The sequence below is a fragment of the Acanthopagrus latus genome, chromosome 15, assembly GCF_904848185.1.
Source record: "Acanthopagrus latus isolate v.2019 chromosome 15, fAcaLat1.1, whole genome shotgun sequence".
NCBI lineage: Eukaryota > Metazoa > Chordata > Actinopteri > Spariformes > Sparidae > Acanthopagrus > Acanthopagrus latus.
This window is the reverse complement of record NC_051053.1, coordinates 19789368-19813027: the sequence shown is the minus strand read 5'-3', so window position 1 is coordinate 19813027 and position 23660 is coordinate 19789368. Positions and strand designations below refer to the sequence as shown.

General features: G+C 41.5%; 1 protein-coding gene across 6 annotated transcripts; it reads right to left on the bottom strand.

The window, feature by feature from the left end:
• Positions 1-452: 452 nt before the first annotated feature.
• Positions 453-18134, bottom strand: LOC119033114 (pleckstrin homology domain-containing family A member 1-like). 6 transcript variants are annotated; one of them, XR_005079156.1, is made up of 15 exons: positions 17977-18134; positions 13157-13376; positions 11892-11948; positions 11661-11706; positions 8817-8914; positions 8203-8334; positions 7792-7932; positions 6741-6809; positions 6098-6162; positions 5902-5965; positions 5699-5788; positions 4390-4463; positions 3573-3647; positions 2635-2909; positions 2380-2519 (listed from the first exon to the last, which is right to left on the bottom strand). XR_005079156.1 is itself a non-coding variant. In XM_037122748.1 (14 exons), exons 2-14 carry the CDS (start codon positions 13295-13297, stop codon positions 2288-2290), a joined length of 1284 nt encoding a protein of 427 aa, XP_036978643.1. In that variant the 5' UTR covers positions 13298-13376; positions 17977-18134; the 3' UTR covers positions 453-2287. The 6 variants fall into 6 exon arrangements, 3 of the variants coding, with proteins under 3 accessions (XP_036978643.1, XP_036978641.1, XP_036978640.1); XM_037122748.1 differs by lacking the exon at positions 2635-2909 and having other exon boundaries at positions 453-2519; XR_005079157.1 differs by lacking the exon at positions 3573-3647.
• Between the last annotated feature and the right edge of the window lie 5526 nt (positions 18135-23660).

Genomic DNA, 23660 nt, shown 5'->3' with positions numbered 1-23660 from the left:
AACAAGAGTAAACAAACATTAACGCATGCGTGATAACGATCAGATAACACAACATTATTGTACAACAATCTCTGGGCTGATAAACTAAACACAAACTTGTATTTAACATTTTTTAATGCAGGACTTTAGTTCAAAGTGTATTCATTCATATATTTTATGATCTTTTAGTCATGACTTCATTCAAGTAGATTTTACTTGATATCACTAGTTTCTGTTCTGACAACTAAACTATAACTGATGACTTGTGTTTTCATTCGGCCCACAGCAGGTTAATGGAAGTGAACCAGAGTGAGGTTTCTGCTCCGACCACAAGAGGGCAGAAGGAGCCTTGATGAGTGACAAACTCCAGCAACAGAATCTCTTTCCCTCCAGACTAAACTACACCTCCCACTTTACCTCCGCAGACTAACCGTGCTCTTTGGAGGTAAATAAAGCACGCCGACGAATGATACTCCAGGAAACCCGAACACATTTTCAGTGTTTATTTCTTTCAAGTCATCCACATAATAAATAGAGACAATTCAAACCAATTATACCAGACTGAAAGAGGGTGAACTAGGCTTGAACGCTGCTGGGCTGAAATGAAGCAGGCACTTTAAAAAAAAGATTAGTGTGTATTATTTAGCAGGACTACAGTGGGATGATTTTTTTTTTTTTTAGATAAAACCACGAGACAGCTGCCTCCTGCTGGGTTGGCAACACAGGTACAACAATCAGAAAAAACATCTAAAAGCATATAAAAAATAAATCTGCTGCACACAACCAGCTCTATTCTGCAAACACACAACTTCGATAAACTAAACATTGTTAAAAAAGAAAGACAATCTGAGGAATTATTAAAATGTTAACATGCAATGAAAGTGTCTGAGCTTTAATGTTTCTGTATACAAAATGTATGCATGGTGTTCATACAGTATCATCTTCAAACAAGAACTGCAGGTTTAGTTAACTCATGTGTCTGAAGCTGATCTATTACAGATCCAGCCCTAATGTTAAAGTTTTTATTACTATGACTTATATAAAATGTGTACAAGTGTACTCTTAAGTACTTCTTGTTCCTCTTCCACATTGTCAAGTATCACAAACGTGAAAAGTCTGATTAAACTTAAATGTAGTTTGCAAACAGGCTGATTCAGGTTTTTCAATAGATTCATGTGCTGTGACAGCTTCCAAAAATGTTGTTTTTCTTTTGAGCTCCTGCACAGTCAGTCTCCCACTTTACTGTAGATGTACATGTGAGCTAGTTCAAGCTTGTGGTCAACATAAGTGAGGATTCCATTATATGACTGAACAACTTAACCCTCAGATATATCTGAAAAAATAAAAAGAGAAATTTAAGCCAATGTGGCTGCAACACATGTGGTCTTATTATTATCATTATTAACATCATCATTATTATTATTATTATTATACACACTGGGTCATACACACATATTTTCAACTGCGTCTAACTCTAGACCGGTCCCGAATCTATGAGTTAGTATTTGTATTGGAGTGAGGATTTGATCTCAGACTAGGCTCGACACGTACTCCTAACACTGGCCAACAATAGCAGACAAATCCAGGCTGACAACAGTGAGTGTATGAATGGACCACACAGTTTAAATTAGTGGATTAGAGAGGTGATGAAATAGTCCGTCCTCAGTTTGAAACACTCTTTTCAGACAAGAGGAAATAGCTTGCACTTGAAAGCTCCCTTATTTTCTTGGCACAAAGTGGTTTACAAACATCCTCCGCCCACATAGGCCGTCAATCACACCGTTGTGCCTGTACAGGTTAAAATAAAGCTCTCTCATTGAATTCTAATCGGCACAAGTAAAATAAAATGTGTGGTTTTGTTGATAACATCAACTCTCAGTAAATAAATACAGGCTTGTTAAATGAGACAGCAGGCAGGCAGAGGGATGCGGGTGAAGACGGGGTCGTCTTTGGCACACGTGTGCAGTTCAGTGGTGACCCAACATGTCTCTGGCCCACTGACGGCACTGACGGAGGCGCTCAACGTGAGTTTGTGATGTTGTCCGCTGTCATCCGCCAACAGCTTTGGTTTAAAACCAACACCTGCCCATTTTAAACACTCGTTGTGCACCATCTCCTCCTCCTCTGTGGAGTGTCCATCCAGATTAACACGTTTTAACGTCCAGTTCGACGGCTCAGACCTGGCTCACCGGCAGGTCAGCGTCATCCAGGTCCAGGGGCGGTTCGGGCATGTGGGGCTCAAAGCTGCTCCGCCGTCGCCACGGTGACTCCTCCGGGTCATTGACGGTGGTTGCCGGCGGTTCGCAGGTCACTTTGCCAGGCGCGTCTCCTGCAGGGACAGGCGTGCTGGCGTGTGGCTGTGACTGGGCCGTGGCAGCAGGCTCATGAAGTGCTCGCTGTCCCACGCCAGGCTGCGGGCGTGTGCCGCACGTGACAGCAGTCCCCCACTCTGGGTAGGATGGTGGCATGGCAGATATGGGCGAGCGAGGGACGGGGGGACCCGCGGGGCTGCGGTAGAAAGTGGAGCGGCTGCCGTGTTCCTGCAGCAGAAACAGCAGGAGGACACAGAGAGAGCAAGACGAGTGGTTGTTAGTTTGGAAAGAGAAAAAATTCATATGCATGTTTATTTAAGAGGCGAGGAAGTGAGTTACAGACTTGGAATAAACACCAGCATGTGTGGCCTGATGCAGCTTTAGCAGAGTGGGTATTGAAGGTTGTAGGTGCTGAAGAATGTAGCATTGCTAGAGAGTGTAGATGGTGGTAGTAGCAGGAGTAGTAGAAGTAGTAGTAGAGGTAGCGGGAGAAGTGGTAGTAGTGTCAGCAGGTTTTAGTATTGGTCTCAACAGGTTGCAGAGGAGCAGAGTGCCTTAGGAAGCAGTGGTTGGTTGTTGCTCGTTATTTCACAGCTTGTCATTGTCAGATTTCAATCTCTGAAACACAAAACGGACGCATGGGAAGAAATAAAAGAAACGGCAAAAAGATTTTTGAGCAGAAAGTGGTAGGTACTGATCAGCTGGTGGGATGTTGGTTACAGAAACATCCCAGCTATAAAGCATCAAAAGACTCAAAGACAAATATCTGCGTCGACCTGACGATCACATAGTTTCTCCCACACAAGTTTGCTTTGAAAACTCCCGTTCAGTAAATCTACTGAAGCATCACAATTTTTTAATCATCAGTTTTCTGGCACAAACATGTCTAAAAATCCAAGGGAAAGCCACACATGTATTTACGATGCTATTATGCTGAATCAAAATGTCCAAAATCAAGATCATGGGGGGTCAGAAAATCTTCCACATAGAAGACTTGGAAAAGAGAATTGCCCTCAATCACCACCTGATTAATAGATATTCCCACATAACTCACACACGTCCCATTAGGCTCTTCAACACAGTAAACTCTCTTACAAACCGCGTTTATAAATAATTAAGCAGTGTATTTGTGAGTCTGGACATTTGGATTCAGCAGTGGGGAGTCCCTTGTTTCTACAGCTGTTAAAATGTTCAACATTAAACACAGATGTTTAGGAACTAAACATGGAAAACAAGTATCTTATTATCGTGTGTATGAGAAAGAAAGAGAAAAAAACATACAGGCAGCGAACAGGAGGGAGGAGGAGAGACAAGCAGGATGTCACACATCTAAGACAGGTACACAGCTGCAGCAGACTGCAGAGATAACAGAGCATGAAGGGAAGAAAAACAGAAGGTGTGAAAGACACATGTACCCAGTAATAAAGACACCGATAGAAACAGGCTTAAGGTATTCATAGCTGAGCTGGTCGGGTAGGTCATGCAGTGAGTGGATTTTGTGTACAGCTTGTGGATGAACTCATGTATCTCTTTATTTATTTATTCTTTTACACAATGATGGTGAGGAGAGGTGCAAGTGAAGCTAAAAGGGACGGAGGGAGGCAGTGACTGCAAAGTTTTTCCGATGGTTAGGAGAATCCAGCTGTTCAGAGTCATTCTGTACCTGAGCAACATATGACTTGCAGTGTGTGCTTGATTTCAAATGCCATGCTCGTAGGCGACAGTCATCACATGCGAGAAGCTAAATCAAGCACACCTCGAGTCTTTTTACAGGTTTAACTGCGGATAATCAGACCAGCACACTGAATGAAATGGGCTCAAACTTTGTGCTGAACTTGAAAAACAGAAAAGCAGGAGAAGTGGATGAGAGAAGCAGCGAGGACGAGGGCGTGAAGGGAGGAGCGCTTGTTGGGTTATCACAGCCATACTTAGGATGTGGTTGGTTCTTTGGAAAAAAAAGGAGTATCAGATGTGCCGTCAGATCTGATCTGCTCTCATCACGTCTACAACCACCAAGGGCCAGCCAGTGAGTGGAAAACAGTTATTAAAAAAGGTGAACTTATAGTTTAAAAGGGGGGATTTAGACGAGCTGACATACGTGCTGCTGCACTCCCCGATTCGGGACGTATACCTCTGTATACAGGGGTTCGACAGCCGTCTGGCCTGCCGCATCTGCAACAACACAGTGCAAAGCAGTATTAGAGCAGATGGGCTGTCTGCCCACAGGGAGAGGAGGAGGTGGAGAGAACGTGACAAAGAGAGAAAGAAAGGGGGAAAAGAGGATTGAGAGAAGAGGCACAGGAGAGGAAAGAAGGAGGTGAGAAAAAACAAGCAAGAGAGAAAGAGAAACACAGGAGGCAAGAAGGAGGGAACTGTAGAGAGACAGACAGCGCAGAGGTGTTGAGAATGAATCCTTGCTAACCAGAAGGGACCAACTGCAGCAGAGGACACTGTCTCCTCTGCAGACTGGCACTAAGGAGCTGCTTCACTTCTCTCTTCTCACCTGCAAAGTTTAGCTGCCTGTCTCTGTGCTCGCACAGATTTGGTGGTCTGGGAGCGTACACCTGTCTGTCATCACTAGTTGTTTCTTGTACTGACCTACAGGTACTTTAGTTAAAGCCAGTACTGAGACGCCTGGTGGTTCACGGGTTAACGCAGTTTGTGTCCCATTGGGGATGTTTGTTGAATGTCATTTATCATGTCTCTCCCCTCGTTTCCTGTCATCTAGCAACTGTCGACTGTCTGATTGAAGGCATTTCATGGCCAAAAATGTTCCTTAAAAGAACATCAAAGAATAGTATGATGGGTTGTGACAAGAAAGGGTGAGGAAAATGCAGAACAAACTCTGCAAAATGTAAGGTGAATACTGCAAATACAGGCTTTAATGTCCTGTTAACATAAATAATGATCTCCTTTTTTATCTAATCATATTCTTTCTTGTGGCCTGCTGGCAAACGTTCTGGTCCACGGTTCTGAAGTTGGGAACTATTGGTGTCGACTACACACAGCAGGATTAAGTTTCATCTATTTGTTTCCAGATTAGTAATTACTACTACAGCCTCTTCAGGTTGCCTTCGGCTAAACTCTTGAAACACACCGCCAACCTTCTGTTTCTGCTGCTCTGCAAAAAGGATTTCAAGAGCTCTTGTGAGAGCAAGAAAACTGCAAGAAATGATCAGTAAACGACACGAGTGAAACAACACAAAAACTTCTTGTAATTAGTCTTGACTTCACTCGTCATACAACCAGCAAGTCTCAAGTTCTACACAAATAAGATTAAGTCAAGTCTGAATTAATTTCCCTTTTCAACAGGTATGTCTGAGGTCTTTAAGTTTGTGATTTATGAATACTTAGAAAGACTTCAATCCATACTATGTTAACATTGTACTGTAGTGCAAGACACATACTGTGGCAGCAGACCTCCCAGGACCCCGCTGGGCCACAATGGCCCCTGAGACGGCCTTGATCCAGCTGTGCATCTCCTCTGGACTATCCGCCTGGTGGAGACGAAAGAAAAGACGGTATATGGACAATGAGTGTTTATGAAGATGTAGAGTGGGAAGATTTAAGCTTTCGTTTGAGAATCTTGAAACCTCAGAGAACATCCTACCTGTATGTAAAACGTCCTTGATGTGGTGACGACTTCAAACAGATTATCTCTCATCATGATGTCACTAAGACAAAAGAGGAAAACAAGTCAGATCATATTTATCTCATCTACATCTTCATCAGAAAATGTAAACACCATCTTCCAGGATAAAGACATTTTTCTGTACAATGGGAAAATGCTGGGACATGTTAAATACCTCTGTTTGCACTCCTGAACTTTGTGAACTTCCTTCAGTGGGATCATTCTCAGAGGCTCCTTCTCCTAAATACCAGAAAATAAGGTTTTATAGTACTGAAAGAAGCAAAACTGAAACACACATATTATAATTTGCAAGAATATAACTAAATGTTTTGGCTAATAAGTTGCTTAAAAACAAGACTGACTGAAATTTCCCTGAAATAGCAGACTGCTAACTAAAAGCCCTGATGGTCTCACTTTCTTGACCTGACCATTTGATACAGCAGACAGAGAGTCTGTGTCCTTGGGGCTGTTGATAGCCAAATAGACAGATAAAGCTGTCAAATAAGGGCAGACCCAGAGAAGGACGGGGGTATGAAACGTGCGGTATTATCATGAGGACAGTCACACAGACTGTCCTCATGATAATACTGCATACCGTGTGAGTGTGTGTGTGTGTGTTTACTACAGACCAGGGGGAACAAGGCATGACAGGACATGTAAGGTGAAGGCATTGAATTCCACAGACTGCGGATAAAACATGTTAGAACTCGGTACTGTGTGTATTTGCTGTTACTCTGTCCAATCCACATGCATCAGCCATAAAAAAAGAAAAACATTCCTTAGAGGCGTCACATAACTTCTAAATCAAAGCCAATTACCAGATCTGATTTGAAGTAACTCATCGAGTTTTCTTCCAGTAGGAAGTATCGTCGTTTCCAGTTCCTCATCTGGGGGAAAAAAGGGGGATAAGATGTTCAGGCATAAATCATTTATCATTTATATTCTACGTATGACTTAATTCCTACATATTTTCCCAATGTCTCTATGGGGAGGGGGAAGTAGGCATTTATAAAGTACAGAATTGTGCACACTGGATGAGTTATAATCCTTTGAAACCAAATTCTTTACCATTACAAACAAATTTCCCCGTCTGCAGGACATTAAAGGATTTCTGATTCTGATAATGAAGCTGAAAAGATTTCTCAATTGTAAAAAGTCAAAATATATTTTTTGAATTATTATTATTGTGGGCGTCACTTCTAACCCTTTTCCACTAACTTTGAAATGTTCACTGCAGTTGGACCAAAATCAATTGGTTGCATAAATAGACTCCCAGCTGGAGCCAAAGAATAACAGGTTTGACCTGTAATGCAAACTGTGATGACATCAGCGGGCTGATCATATTCTACAGGAAACAGTGGCTGGAGAAGGCTGTATGTCTTCTGCATCTTCTCATGATTAATCGTTGCTTGTTTTCAGGATAAAAACAAATATCTGTCATAGTAAAATACAAGTTTATGAGAAATCAATTCCATCTGTCATCGTGCTACTAATGTTTACTTCCATTGTGCATTTTGCAATGCCCTCCATTGATGGGCAATCGTTGATTACAATCACTTTGCTCAAAACTGGTGGAAACATGGGTTGGTTACCTACATAGCAGCAAGGTTACAAGAATCTTGAGGAGAACCATCTCAAGAACCAGTTCCCTTTGGTGGAAAAGGGGTATCAAACTATAACTTCTGTTAAATCATAAACAGTTCTGCATATCGAGGTTCAGAACGTAAAGTGGATTCAGAATAGAGTATTAAGGCAAAGAAAGATGTTGTAAAAGTCTGAATTGCTATTGTATTGAAAAACTCTGATACCAGATGGCCGAGAGAAACCAACTCAACCCAACTCAGAACCAACCGAGCAGAAGAAACTCACCACAGCTCCCTGCTTGACGCAGTAGCCCGACTTGATGACGGTGTGCTCCTGAGTCGGCCTGCCCAGGAAGTACGGCAGCTGACTGTGGGAGCGATGCATGGCCTCACGCTCCGCTCTGTCTGCACCATCACAACCTTCATGCTGGAGGGTGAAGGACACCAGAAATATTGTAATTCCAACAAACATTATGTAGTCTGAAGGCTAATTTATGTTTTAGATTCCAACACCACAAAGTGCTTGAGGCTAAACGCCTGTTAGACAGAACTTTGAGTAAAAAAGAGAGATTTGGCAGAATATACATACATTTATCTATTAAGGTAAACACATAACAAACAATATATAATAACATATTATAACAGCATGCTAATGTGCATGCATGTAAGTAGTGTGCTGCTGTACAGGTGTGTTCACCTGTGTCTGGGTGACGATGGGGACTCCTCCAATAATCTCTGTCTTGTAGGAGACTTGTTTTTTGGGCCCTACAACATCTGGCAAAGCCTTCTGGTTCTCTGCATTCTGCTGTCCATCAGACAACTTTGGCACCTTAACAGACACAAACAAGTTCAGAAGTTTTAGGACAGTTTTTACTTAAACACACTAATATTAAAGAGAAATAGGTGTCCTCTGGAAATCAGCTCTAGGTTGTAAAATATATATTTTCTCCATAGTTCAAAGAGAGTATGTAAATTGCATGTATATAAAAGGTCACAGGCCTTTAACATATTTAATACTCATTTCTTCTCTGCGTGGTTAAGAACTCATGGAAAACAATGGAAACAGTCCTTTATCCCAGCACTCAGTAGAACAATACAGCATCCTGTTAGTCATGCTCTGACTCACTCCTATCTAGTTACTTGACAGTCCCCTCATTTGTTTTCACAGAAGAGGAAGAAATAAAAGTTCCTCGAAATGATAAAACAAGAGCCAAAAAGAACAGATCGGTATAGTCGAATCAGGGATGGACTGGATGTCTTATCTGTATTTGTGTGTGTGTGTGTGTGTGCGCGTGTGTGCATTTGTCTCACAGTGATCTTGGTGGCTTTGTTGAGAGCGTTAACCCAGTCCACGAGATCCTGCTGGTCATTGGCCTGCAGGAAGAACTTCCTCATCCCAGCATTGATGACTAATAGATCATTAAAAAAAGCAGTGGGAACAAAAGAGAATAAAAGTTTACTCAGATCTCTTTAGTTACAGAGTCAGATTATATTCTCTGCACTACATCCTCTGACTCATTTTATGACCAATGTGAACAACATAGAAATAAGCCCTACAAGTACAAAGGGTGTTGGCTTTTGGCCTTTCTTGTACATAAAATATGATGAAGTGTCAGGAGAACAGATCACGGCCGCAGATTTCTTTGGAAGGGAATCTCAACCGAGCCAAAGGACTCTCCCACGCTCTACCAGCAGCACTCTCCCCTCTGTGTGGACGATGACCTAGCTAGATCCAGCTGCCTCAGTCTGCCACCACCTACCCACTTCTAACCATGACGGAGAAAAAGAAAGCCCCCGGCTACCAACCACTAAATATGCTTGCATATTTTCACACCCATGTGAACATGAGCAAACCCAGTTTTCAATCACAAAGAAATTTTTGGGTCAAATGCTGATTAGCTATGGATCAGGATTTAGGAGCCGAAAGAAGTGAAGTGTCTCATTCTCTCTCTCTCGCTCTCTCTCTCTCTACTATAAATCCTTCGATTCTGCAGCTCAAACCGTCCTTGTGTCTCCTCTAGTTCCTTTCCACACCATGCGAATAAATTACATTAAAGCTGGACTGGTAAATCTGGCGGGGGCGAGCTGTAGAAAAGGCACTGAGAGCTCAAACTCTGTGGCACAATGAAGATCATTCTTCCTTGTTCTGTGTCTGTGTGTTTGGTCCAGCTTTCAGACAGATGCAAGACCCTGCTCTCCCTCTTCTTTCCACTTCCATGTAAATAAATCTGTCTGGCTGTTCTCTTTCGGATCACCACCATGAATTGACCCAACCTTCAAATGTGTCCACTGTGTGTTTAGGGGAGGTAAACCGCTTGGAAGTGGTGAAAGTGCTGTGGGTTCATGGGCAATGGGAGGACAACTCTGGGAGGAATGCTATCAGATCTGACTCATAGTTACACATTATAAAACCATGTGTCTGCCCCCTCAGACAGAGTATACTGCACAAATCCAAGATCCAAGATGATTTCTCTCAGTACTTATAAATCCATTTGAAAGACTTTGAGACAGGATCATTGGGATGTCAGTGCTTAAACTGATATATTTGATACATGGCTTGTAGTAGCACTTTGTTCCTTGGGATGTTATATATTGTAATACTGTCCCTTTTTTATTTCAAATCTGTGTATTAATGCTTGTTTTAACTTGTGCTGCTGCCTGTCTGTGCCAGAACTGCCTTGAAAAAGAGATTTTTAATCTTATGGTTAAATCATGTTTTTTTCTTTTTTAAATGTGAGTGGCAAAATGCAGCCAAGCAGCAAACTGCACCAAAATGCAAGGAACAGACTTATATCCATCATCAATCATGAGCTGCCATCAAAGCTCTCTTTTCTTACTGTACAACGATCAGTAAGTGTGACGGAAATTACCTAATGTTTCTAAATTCATCTTCTATGTTTCTTGCTAGATGTAGGAAGGGAGGGGGGAGCAGGATTCATAGACATCAGCAGAACATGTGGCACACAAACTGCAGTTTAAAAATAACATCATACATCTCCGAATCAGGTTCCGATTAGGATGCCGACATCCTGTTGAAACCTCAACAAGGCAACTAGTGCGCATACACAGCAGGACACACAAAAGGCACAGGAGTCAAAAGCTAGTGTTTCCTGCTATTGAAGCAGATATAGGAAGAGGAGAGGGGCTTGTAAACAGGGAATGGACATTTTTATGATTAAATAATGTGATGGTGGTTCAGATTTATTCAACACTTGTCATTCCAGTCCTGACCAGGTGAAGAACAATTGTGTAGATATTATATATATTATATAACCTGTCTGATGCTGAAATTGGGGGGAATGTGTTCAACAATTAACTTTCCAAAACTGAGATTTCGATATTTTTGCTGTATTGAAGAAGGCTTGAAACTAGTGATTAAGACATAAACTCATCAGGAAACTGTTTATTGAGGTGATAAACCAATTGAGAAGTAGGATAATTTTCTCATAAGCTTACATACAATCACAGTTCTCTCACAAAGCAGTGAGGTAGCCCCCTCCTGGCCATTTAAAGTGCAGGATTAAGGCACAGCACAGTGAAGACCTGATGTGAATAATCAGGGTTTATAACATTTTAAAAAGGTTCTGCTAATATTTGTGGGTGCATTCAACATGTCTAAAATGTCTTAAGGATGATACATTCAATGCTAAACAGACCTTTTGGGAGAAATGTCCAGGAAAATGATCCAGGAAAACTTATCAGGTGCCAACACAGATTAAGGTGATAAAACCTGAAAGTCACTAACAATCCTAAAATAGCTGATCCACACAAACGTAGATCGTTAGCCACTGTGGCCTCCTGCATCTTTGTGTGTTGGCAAAACAGACACTGTTGAACAAGGCTGCTTGGTCAATGGTGGAGAGAGTATGTGGAGAGCAGTGCTTGACCAAGTTTAGAGGGCAGAGAAAGTCAACAAACATTCCTCCATTAAGTCATATTAGGTGGACTCAGCTTTGTCAACATGCGATGCTGATGTTTGCCTTTTTAAAATCCAGTACATTATCAAGATGTTTGTTGGAAGATAGTGACTGTTTAATATGATAAATACCATTTATTTCTAAATAGGTTTATACATTTCGTTGACCGTATTCCTCCATTACGCTATTTAATATTGAAATCAGTAACAGGTAGCAGGGATGATCTGTGTTTTCTTACCAAAGCAGAACTCTGCCTTCGGCCTCAGCTTTGTGGCGTCGCTGACCTAAAAGAAGGACAAAGCTCACAATTGTTAGCTGCCCAGACACGTTTCTCCCGAGGGAGACGATAAAGGCTAATCTAATCTCATTTTATCAGTTCAACCAAATACTGTAAATTAATTCTATTCCTAGAAAATCATATCATATTTGTGTTGGATTAGATTCAGTGGTAATATCATTTTTTTTTTACCTTAGAGATGTAGGTGAGCTTGAGAGAGCCAACACAGTCTGCACCAACAGGCAGGTTCTGCAGGAGAAAGGAAAAATAACAAGATATGTAAACAAGAAAGCTAAAACTGACCATTCACACCTTTACTAAAGGTAACTGTAGATTACTGTTATGTGAGTGTGAAGTCAAGTTCAGCAATGCAACTCAATATTGAGGAGCTTGTACAGTTTGATTTAAAGCTATAATTCATCGTGGTATGGTGTTATCTCTGTCTGGTTTTAAAGTTTTTACAGTGAACTTCCTTCAAATAGTCATCCCTATAAAATTGTCGCAATATCGCTTTTCAAGTATTTGGTCAAAAGTATTATGATTCTGTTAACCAGTCCTAGCATTTATAAAGTGCTTGTGAGAATATTTAAAAACAGAGATATATGTATTGCAATAGCCTAAATATAGGACCTATCGCCTAACTCTACTTTGGATGCGTTCCATGAGAGTTAATTTCAGTTTCTTGCTGCGCTTCCGAAACTAGGGGATCCAAATTTAATGTCATTAAAATTTAAGCTTCTTCAATCTATAAAAAGAAAGGGACTTACTGAATTATTCAAAATCTCTCCTGCACTACATGATTTATGAATACTTAATGTAACAGCGCACTTACAAATACAGCATCGCCAAACCAGTATGATGTACAAACCAAGAGGAGAGTAACAATGTAATAACTTTGACACCGAAGGTCATCGAGCAGAAAATGATGACCCATGCAAATATCAGTCAGTGCAAATATCATTCCTTTACACCTGACGAAAACAAGACAAAAAAAATAATCCCAGGTTTTGAGTTAGACTAGTTAGTCTGTAGTTATTCCTACAGTCATTCTGACTAGATTTACACAAGTGGTTATATGATAGTTAGCTAACAGCATTAGCCCTGACCTATTCCTGTGCCTGTAATATGCACTTTCTAATTGCTGTCAACTGGAATAACATAATACAAGTTCTCCCATCCTTGTACAGCCGTCTGGCAATGGAAACATTTTGCCTGAACTAAGCTGTGTGTTCATAATGAATGACGACAGTTTAGCTAGAAGTGGCCTGCAGTTAGCAACAGCTGCATGAGAGCTGATTTTCCAATCCGATAACTAATTAACAGTTAGGGGGCATGCACTTGTCTGAAAATTGCCCGTCAACAACTTAAACATCAGTCTGTGCAGTTACCAGTTACCTGGAGGATTTTGTCCCCAAAATAAAGCTAAGAGCTAAGCTAGCACAGCCCTGTGTAATTACCTGCGGGTTGTCCATGAACCACACCAAGCTTCCCTGCTGCGTGTCCAGTATGAAGTACCGACGCAGGAACTTGCCACTGCTCTCGTTCTCCTCTATGTCCAGGAAGCCACAGATGCGGTTCTGTCGGTCCACGTAAGGCATTTCGCCACCGGGACATTCCCTGGCCTGCTGGGGCCGGGAGTCAAGAGGAGCGGGGGCAAGTGGGACCGGGAAAAAATTCCTAAAGGACAGAGAGAAAAGAGTGGAAAGAGAGATGTGTGAGGAGGGAGGGATGAATGAGGAATTTCAGTTGTCTTTGTGGTGAGCCATCCTAGCATGTCCCACTCTCTCTTTCTCTCTGTATCGACTGTATCTCTGGTCTCTCTGCCACCTGGAGCTCACTAGGCTACAGCCTGCCAGGGGGATCATGTGACACAAACCACAACCCCGCCTTTATCCTTTTATATCAGCCTCACCCACTCTCTCTCCCTCTTTTGCTCTCTCTGTTTTTTCTCCTGTAACACACTGTCACTCTCTCTTCTACCTCCTCCACCCACCCTGGCTCGCTCTCTTTCTTCCCTTCTCCCTCTTGCAGTCCTCTCCTCTCTCACGGTCTGTGCTATCTCCTCCCCAACCGCTCTCTCATCCGATTTGGCAAGCCTCCGGCCGGCCCCTTCTATCCCCTCCCTCCACAGCTGAGCACCCACTTCAGCACGGTCAAAAAATAAATAAATATGTAAATAAATATATAAAGACCACTGAGCTCAGCCATGTTCGACAAAAAGACACAACAGAAACGCCCTCAGGAGCGGCACGGGAGAGAATGTGCAATGTTTAACCTGCTGAGGTCTGACACATCCCTGAAACCTACAGCTCTCTGAAAGTCAACAAAAAAGTAAATGATTAGAGGACATCTGTTTAGCTCTACGAGTGTGAAAGCAAGCATGTCGCACTTTCAAACCCTGTGTGGGTGGGCACAGCATTACTGTAGGCATATTGTCGTATTAGCCTGTTTAAGCTGCTGTCGTTTTGCACCGAGCCTAAAATATGTGATTGAGATGAGTCTTTGGAAAGCAGAGATAAAGACGCTCTTTCTCCAGGACATTATGAGCACTGTGTGGGTGGATGGGGGCAAAGCAGGGACAAAAGACCCGGTTGTTGTGCATGGACTCTGAGCTGAGAGCATCTCAGTTAGGCCCTGCATCGACCCGAGTCATCCCTTTTGACACACAGGCACGAGAAAGGAGCAACGCTGTCAGAGGCGACTATCTCAACACCACACAAACAGCTATTGTCTTGTGAGAGTGAGAGGCTCTGTCAAGTTTAGTGATCATGTAAATTAGGGGCTGTACACAAGTTCATCTGCGTGCATGCACTTGCATTTCTGTGATGCAGAAACAGATGTCAGAGAAAGTGCGAAACAAAACTGCGGCAAGTTGACGGCAACTTTGTGCGCATAAGCTTTTTGTTCAAGTACAGGTAAATTGGTGTGCTAGTTTCAAATTTAACCCAGAGAAATAGGTTTGTTAATTATAGTAAGATCTACACCGGATAATTAAGGTAAGATTTAAGAGTTTCAATGATGCAATAATGCAGTGGATGATGCGGTAATATATAATTTAACCATTTTGGTTTATTCTCACGGCTCTTACTGTATAGCGCCGTGTTTTTTGGCCCATCAGGCAGCTGTTGTCAGTATTATACAGTGACTCCTCCACACCAAACGGTATACAGATGCAGGTAGTGACTACCTGGTGAACATCTTGGAGAATTTTGCAATAAAAAAGTCAGATATTTCCCTGGGCAGAACAAAAACAGAGCCACAAGAGGGCGAATACTGTACCAACATTCGACAGGTGGACAGAAATTCACCTCTAAATGAATGATAATATACTGCTCATTATCGTATGTGTAAATAATCAACTGTTTGTAAGCAGAATCACCTGTCAGCTTAAAAACATGTGAGTGCTCTCTGTTAGACAATGAAATAGAGACATTTTCTAAATCATCCTGACATGTTTATTCACAACAGCCAACATATATGCAATTAGCGTCCATCAGATTGACATAAAATCGATTTTTCATACTCAAATATAAACAAATTCCAGCTACCTACGAAGAGATGATCGGGTGAATGCTACACTCATGTCAAACAGTACATTCAAATACAAACCAGTATCCCAGTTTTTTTATCATATTCTGGATATGCTAATGTGGAATTTGAGAAACCTGGTTATTAATGTGTCTCTGTACACATGGTCACAACAGTATGCAGCTTTTCTGATTGTCAGTCACTGCAGTCTGTGATTAGTTACCTCAGCAGGTATAGATGGACTCAGATTTACTTGTGGTTTTGGCTTTTTTGTTTAATCACCAGTAATTAAAGCAGTAATTAAAGTTCTCATACAATTCATCTTACAACCTTTGAAGACAACAAAATCTGCATAACCATGTGTCCGTCTTCTACATTTATTTTAGTCTCACTGAATAATTTATCATGATAACTATTATTCAAATTTTTTACAGACTAATTATGGCCCCATTCATTGTGATGAGAACAAACACTCGCCAAATCCAAAGTTTCTATTTGACTAGTCCTGATAGTATATTTGTTTTTTTCTGAAGCCAGGATATTATATGTACATGCTCCAGCACATAACCAGGATACTTCAAAAACAGATCATTGCCGGGCTTCTTTGGGTGGGAGGCTACAGAGCAATGCTTCCTGTGTAACATGCATGACACTGAACAGGAGAAAGTCAGAGAGATACACTGATAGACTAAATTAAATCTACAAAGTATGAACCAGAAAAAACAAAAAACATCTAAGTTCAAAGGTCTAACTCTGAGGAAGACTGGATAAAGCTACGAGATACGAGTTAACTATCTGTTGTTGGTCAAACATTCCCCCAGTAAAGTCACTCTTTACATTTGCAGGAAGGCTTTGTCTTCATCACATGGCAGCCAACTGGTCACACAGGACAGGCCATAAAACAACACTGAAGGCAAGCTGGATAGACCAGAAGAGGGTCAGCACTCTCCTTTCATGATCTGAGATCACTGCCATGATACTGGAAGTCAAGCAACAGCTGGAGGACACTTGTGTTATTCACAAGTTCCCCCAAAAGAGAACATGTATTTTTCTTATTAGGAGTCGGGTGAAGTTTCGTGGTCTACAAAACATTTCTGTAGCTTCACAGCAAAACAGCGTCACAGCTCGCTCCTGAACAGCTGAAGTGGATGGGGAGTCGCTTTAAAAAGTGACAGAGCAAACTAACAAAAACATTAAATGGCTCCATACAGCTCGTCCAACGTTTGCCAAACCTCTGGAAGCCCTGAGGCCCCGAATTGAATTGAAGAGATGTTCTTAAAATAAAAGCATTAAAATGAACAATGTCTGAGGTGGGTGCAAGAGCAAGTGAGGGTGTAAATATCTTTGCAAATCAAACTGGGATCTCCTGATTTCTGACAAGAGCAGACCGTAATTTTTTTATCTGTCAGATTGCCAATAAAATAAAACAAATTCAAAATGTGCTCCTTTGGCTCTGATGCAGCAACCTCCCACGCACAACAATATCTGATAACACATCACAGTGAATAGCCTAGAGACACGGAATGATCTGAATCGGCAAAGTAACTCAAGTCATCAATGTAGTGGAGAGGAAGTATAAAGTAGCAGAAAAGGGAAATCCTAAAGTAAAGTACCTCAAAACAGTGCTTGAGTGAATTGAGCTTTGATGGAAAGATTTCCATTTTAGTGCAAATGAATATCAATTTTAAGTCTCCTTGAATACTACTAATCAGTATCAGCCCTGAAAAAGCCAGATCGGGCAACTCCTAGTTTCCTAGTTTTGGAATTATGCTGAATTGGGGGGAAAAAATGGAGCCAGATTATGATTCGTGGACAACAAAAAAAATTCACCCGACCTTCCATCAGTGTAGTGCAATCTTCATTTTTGGGTAAACTGTGCTTATGGAGAACAATCGTCCTAAACTACAGCAGAAGTTAGTTGTGCATTTAGTTTCAGAAAGGGCAAAAAATTAAATCCTTAGGGTTCATAAAACAAAAACAAAAACAAAACATTGAGGTATGAAAGTAATTAGACCATGTGTGGAATGGGCTGGGATGGTCTACAGGTCAGAGGTGGAGACAGGTCATTCCGGTTGAGCTGGAAAGAGTCATTTCTGGTCGGGGTCGGTCTTTGAAAGCAGCACATACGACCGGCGGGGTCCTGTTCAACCCAGCAGCGATGCTAATGACGGTTTGATGCTCTCCAGTAACATTTGACTGTGACTTTAGTTGCTGAAACACACGACCGAACAAGCCAACCAGCCTCCATGTTCCTGTCAGGATGTACAAAAAACCCTGACCTGACGCTACAAAATTGGCTATAACAACACCAAACTAGCTAACGTTAGCTAAGGTGAAGCTCGTCAGACTGCACCCCCCAAAAAATACAGTGTTAGCAACATCGGCGACTCCGAGCTGCGCTGGCCTGAAGTTAACCGGGGAGCAACGGCTCAGGTTAGCCCTCTATTAGCAACCACTTCACAGCACACATTCACTAATGTTAAACACCGTCCGACGGGATATTAATACACCACATCAAAACTGATATCCGTGTGTTTTTGGACGCCGCTATAAACAACAGAGCTTTAGTGGTTCGCTCATTTTCATCTAGCAAAGAAGTTTCGACACGCACGGTCACCTCACCTAGCTAACTGACGACTCGTCTCAACGGCCTCCTGGAAAACACAGCTGGCAACTTCAGCACTGCGCAACAACACGGCCAGGTTCATCTGCTTTTAGCGTAATTATTCAGCGTCCCAGGTGAACTTACCCGAGTCTCTCCCTTCTGTTCTCTGCTACACTCCGCGGCTGCTGGTGTCGGTGGTGTTATCGGTGGGTCGGTCCCTCTCTGCCGTTCAGCCCATCGCCACTGATCCAGGACGGGCTCCAACAGTACTGCCGCTGCTGCTGGGGAGAGGGCGGCAGAGATCGTCTATAACGAAGATGAGCACTCTGTGTTTTGAAAAAAAAAAAAAAAGTTTGTTGTTTACCACCAGCTTGAATTCATGCCCACTTAAAATATAACTTCAACTTTCACACATTGAAGAAAAAAAGTAATGATAATAAAAGTAGAAAAGTCACATAAACTCGTCACCACACTCTTGCAGCAAAGTCCACCTCTGCATTGTTCAACCGCACATTCTCCAAAATGTTTGCATTTACACTTTACATTAACCATCTTTGATATGTTGTCTTTTTAAAAATGATATTTACTTGACTGTCAAACAATAAAAGTTGCAACTGATGTTTAAATATGGGGTCTTAAAGGGCCACTAAGAAATAGTCACTCAGAATGACTAAACTAATATTTACAGTATTAATTATGTAATAATACAAAATCAGAAATATTCTTTTGTTCTGTAACTGAATAAACAACAGTAAAACAGTATGAAATTGTTATTTTAACTTTAAGGTCAGTTTGAGTTTGTGTATTTAGTTTGTTTACACATTCAAAAACTGTCAATGAACATCTGTTTCTTCTGACTGAAATAGCTTTCGTGAAACTACATAGTGCTCCTTTAATCTCAGCATCAGCTTACAACCCTGTGTGTTGTAAAATGACAAACGAATGAACCTTTTACCTTTAATCCTCCATCCTTTGTAAATATTTCATTAATAGACCCATTCTGTAGTTCATGTGGGCGCTTCTACTAATAATAGTTATTGTTAGTGTTATCGTGTTTTAGCTCTACATGGAAACCAGTGGCATCTGTGTGAAGCGCAAAGCTGAGATAAGATAAGACTTTATTGAACCCTCAGCGGGGAAATTCACTTGACGTTTGAGTCGCAAGCAGAGGGGGAAAGCTACGTCACAAACTTATCTACGACAATATGCGGAACAGCCAATCAGTTAGCCCCATGTCATTTTCATAATAGGCCTTGTGCAAACAAAGCAAAATCTGCTGGCAAGGGCAGTGTGATTCTTACTAAACTGTGCTAAAACACCATAGATACAGTATTGTTAGCAGCTGGGAGCCCTGTGGTGTGGAAAACATTGAGCAACAGTGCTTAGTCAAGTTCTTTATTTGTCAGATACACAACAATTGTAGTGAAGCAGTGTCTTGTTCTGCTTCCAACAATAAAATACAAACATGTAGAAAAAACACACAGCACACAAAACAGTGCAGGAGTTCAAATATGGAATACAATGATATATTTATGTTGAACAAAGTAAAATGATTTACTGTGGTTGTAGACCAGTATACTGTCATGATAAAATGAATAAACTATCATGTAGACACATTTCTGTTTTTCCGACGACTTGCATTATGATTTTTTTCACATTAAATCGATCCACTTGTTCAGCTCCACCAGCTGACATTACCAAAGAATCGCAAAGTCAGCTCTCGGTTCAGATCGGTTCAATGCGTTTAGCAGCTGTGCTACAGGCCGAGCCCCGTCATTATACAAGGTGGCCAAAATCACAACACATAGAGCACGGTGTGAAGCCACACGAAACAGTATCCAGTTTTAGATTTGGCCTGCCAGCCTATATTTCACAAAAAAAAGTCTATCTGGTGGCCGGAAAAGGAGCTCACAGTGAGAGTTCTTTCCTTTTTGCCACCTCTGGGTGTAAAGTATGAGGCATGCACTGGGTGTCAACACATGGAGAGCAGACAAACTGCTGCAGAGGTGATGTGGCGACATCTAATGTTTAGAAGCTGCAGCCGCTCTGCTCACTCTACTAAACATGAGGTTGCGTTGACATTTTGTCATTGCACAACTTTGATAAATTGGTCTTATTTTTACTTTGCAAAGACACTCTTTCTTCAGTCTGACTAAATATGCTCTTCACAGCTGATTAAAGGCATCAGGAAGCTACAGATTGTATCTGAATGTGGTTCCTAAACATCTATTTTCATTTATTTTTGTATTTCATGCCTACAGAAAATATAGGTAACGCTCTGTATCTACATGCTTAGGTAGCCTGTATGTTAAAGATGTTACATTTTCATGCAAACAAGGATCAGTGTGATGTAAATGAGCCTCACATACACATGCACAAGGCTGTTAACAAATTACCTTTTGTACAAAAGTGCTTCATTAAAAGTCAAATTTGACTTTCATTAAAACGTACAAACTTCAAAGTTAAAAGAAAAGTTGTAGCAGTCAGTCAGATAATGGCCATCCTTTTTTTAAAAAAAACAGTCATTAAGCAACCTGTTTTACATAGACGATGGGCGTTAACACACACACATGCACACACACACATACACACAGACACACACACACACTTCTGCCTGCTGCAGAAAAAGAGTTTGAGTGAGAGGGGAGGCGGGCAGGCTGATGTTGAGGAGGGTGAAGTGAAGTTCTCTCGTCTTCTTCTCTCCTGCTGGCTGACAGAGGGGTCTGACCATGGACGAGGAAGCGGAGGACAAATACCCGGAGCTGAGGCAATTTCCACCGCTGTGGCCTCTCTTCAGGTCCCGCTCCAAGAGTGACACCTCTGGGTTCCGTGCCAGGGTGCTGTGCAGGCTCCGAGGAGCGTGTTCAGGTAGGACACACCACCAAAAAACTGGATTCATCTTAGGGGTTAACTTATTTCAGCTATATCGTGCTGTTTTATACTTTTATTCATTGAAACGTTATGTTGTGGAGCATGTGAGGGTAGAAGTCAGCTGGAACATCAGTGTAGTCTGCTGTCTGTCACCGCCAATGTTTCAAGTTATACGAGTTGTTCTTGGCACGACAACATCTCGATATGACTAATGAGGTGGCGGGGGACTTCCTGCTCTGCTGCTCAGACAAACTTAATCCTCTCACAAACCTTCTTTCTTTCTGTCTCTCTTTATTTAATTCTTTCTTTATTTTTTCTTTATTTTTTTCTTTAATTTATTCTTTTTCTAATACTTTATTTCTTTAATTCTTTCTTTCTGTCTTTCTTTTTTTTAACTCTGTCTTTCTTTAATACTTTCTTTCTTCCTTTGTTTCTTTCTGAATGTACCTATAAAGTGTTGCATGATTTATTCCTGTGCAACACTTCATGGATGCATTCAGCTACTTTTTATTTTTTCACATGGCTAGGCAACAGAAGTTAAATTAAATGTGATTTTAGGGACCAAATATATTCACAGACCACAAAATAAAAACTCAGATATGTCCACAATCATGTGAGAAACTAAAACATCTCAGTATATCCCAGTATAACTCTGAGCGGTGTGAACTGGCTTGGTTTTTCTACAGGTGAAGTGTCAAAAAGTTGCCACGCAGTGAAGCATCATGGTCAGTGGGAGCAGGTGAAATGTTTTCGCAGGCTCTGTGAGACCGCGGCCACAGCGTTAACCACCTCACTGTTGTCTCACTGAAATGTCAGAGTGACAGTTTGGCCGCCTGGAGCTTCTGGCTGCTGAGCCCTGATTGGCTCGTATTTGTGTCAGAGTCGAAAACCACTTCCTATGAGCCTTCTTCATTGTTTTTAGAAGCCACACGCCTGCACTCACTCTGACCTATCCCTGCACGGGTGGTGTTAATGAACACACTGATGTTGCATTAGGGCTGTCTTGTTCAGCAGTCACACGCTATACGTATGTTTACAGTATATTAGAAGTGGCAGTTATTTTGCTCGTCGTCAGCTGCCACAGGAAGTGTTCTGTGTTTATGGTGCAGTTGTAATTACAGGAAACAAATCATTAAGTGGAGCAGTTAGGAAATTAGATGTCCAAAGTTGTTTATGTCTCCTGCCGGGTTGGATTTCTTGCCTCATGGTCTTGAAATGTCTGAGAGCAGCTTCGTTCAACCTGAGAAGGAATCTCTAGAATTGACAGCAACAATCCTTCCCTATAAAATCCTCACATAACCTGTTTTTGTGTTCATACTCAATGAAATATGGATTGAGGCCATAGTTTTGTAATCACACATTGGAGCAAAACTCACAAATAATGACTTTACACTGTATAAATGTAAGATTAGCTGTTTTCACATAGAGCAACAGGGGGCACTAAATCACCTTTTTTTACACAGATTCTGAAAATCCATGTGCAGTGCAGTTGCCCCCTCGCACACATTAGTGCAGTCTCGGTACATCTTTCACATCCGTCCCACGGGGAGAAGCTTCAAAAGCAGCCAAACTGATGATGTCGGGGAGCATGCTGGGCTCATTTTGCTCTGTGCCTGAAAATGATCTGAAATATAAATAAGATTTGACACGAAGATCTAAAAACCTCAAATGACGCGCCCAGAAAGAAACATTACATGAATTACAGCACTTAGAGTTTTTTCATTTTTACTTATTTTTGCTAAAAGGAGCTGGTGAGAAAAATGGAAAAATGCTCCTAGGGGGAACATTACCAGAATTGATGGCAGGAGGGAGGGATGTTCCTTTTCATGTGCATGTAATTCTTTATCTTTTAAAGAACTCCAAGAATATGAGACTAAAAAAGATAATGCAGCCCCGCCGGCTTGAGAACCTGCAGGCATAAAGCCTGGAGGCATAAAGATATAAAGTAGAGGCTATTTTAGGTAAACATGATGATGGGCATCAATAACACATCTACACTTCAGTCGTTTCTTCTCACTTTATGTCCACTTCAGTCTGATCAGCATTATGGAAACACACTGAAATCGATTCACAGCTGAGATCATGAGCTTTTGGAAAGCTGATTTACTGAAGATAAATCTCTCTGTCTCTAAACGTGTATGAGACTGTGATTTGGTTGATTTGAAAAGTAGTTTGCACTCTTGCATAGTAAATAACACCATAATACCAACAGTTTTAAGGCAAAAGTGAGTAAAGAAGGCATTTCCTTGTAAAGAGAACCAATTTTAGACATTGAATTACATACAAATTGCATCACCACTCTCACAAACACTAATTCCAGGACTGCAGCGATATTGTCAGACGTAATGTAGGTGCTGACCACAAACAAAACTCATTACGTAATATCATTATCATGTGTTGAAAACCAGTGTGTTTACACCTGGTGCCTAAATCACCCACAATGCAGCTCAGCCACTAAGAGGACATCTATTGGATTACATGCAGCTTCCTCTGGAGCCGACAAAAAAATAATGTTAATGGATAAAAACTGATGGAGTTACCCTTTAACTGCTGAGTTTCACCCCCAGTCGAATACTGATGCTTCGGGTTGGTGACGATCAACAATCAACCATCTTCATCCAGAAAGGAACATTCTGTAGTAAAACTGGAGAGATACTCAGATTTTTGAAGCAGCAATCTCACCAATCGATGAGGACGATCACGTTATAGGATTGAAAAGCTCCAGAACAGCCGCTGAGTGGATCATGTAGTAAAACTGTATTTGTCATAAAGATATTAAATATTAAGTTGTGCACTTATATATGTGCATATTTGTGGGACACCGTGTGGGCTGAGATGGTCTTTCCTGGCTATTGCAAATGGCATACTGTCCTCCGGATGGGTGCTGTAGCGGTCTTATAATTACACAGGCAGTGAGGAGGGGAAAGAAGAGGGAAGAGAGGATGAATGGTAGATAA

What these genes read in the sequence shown, in the direction of transcription:
- LOC119033114 (XM_037122748.1), bottom strand. Translation starts at nt 13,297, where the DNA reads ATGCCTTACGTGGACCGACAGAACCGCATCTGTGGCTTCCTGGACATA. An exon ending in GCGTCAAGCAGGGAGCTGTG is followed by an intron (nt 6,810 to 7,791) that starts GTGAGTTTCTTC and finishes TTTTTCCCCCAG; the next exon opens with ATGAGGAACTGGAAACGACG. An exon ending in ATCGGGGAGTGCAGCAGCAC is followed by an intron (nt 3,648 to 4,389) that starts GTATGTCAGCTC and finishes TTATCTCTGCAG; the next exon opens with TCTGCTGCAGCTGTGTACCT.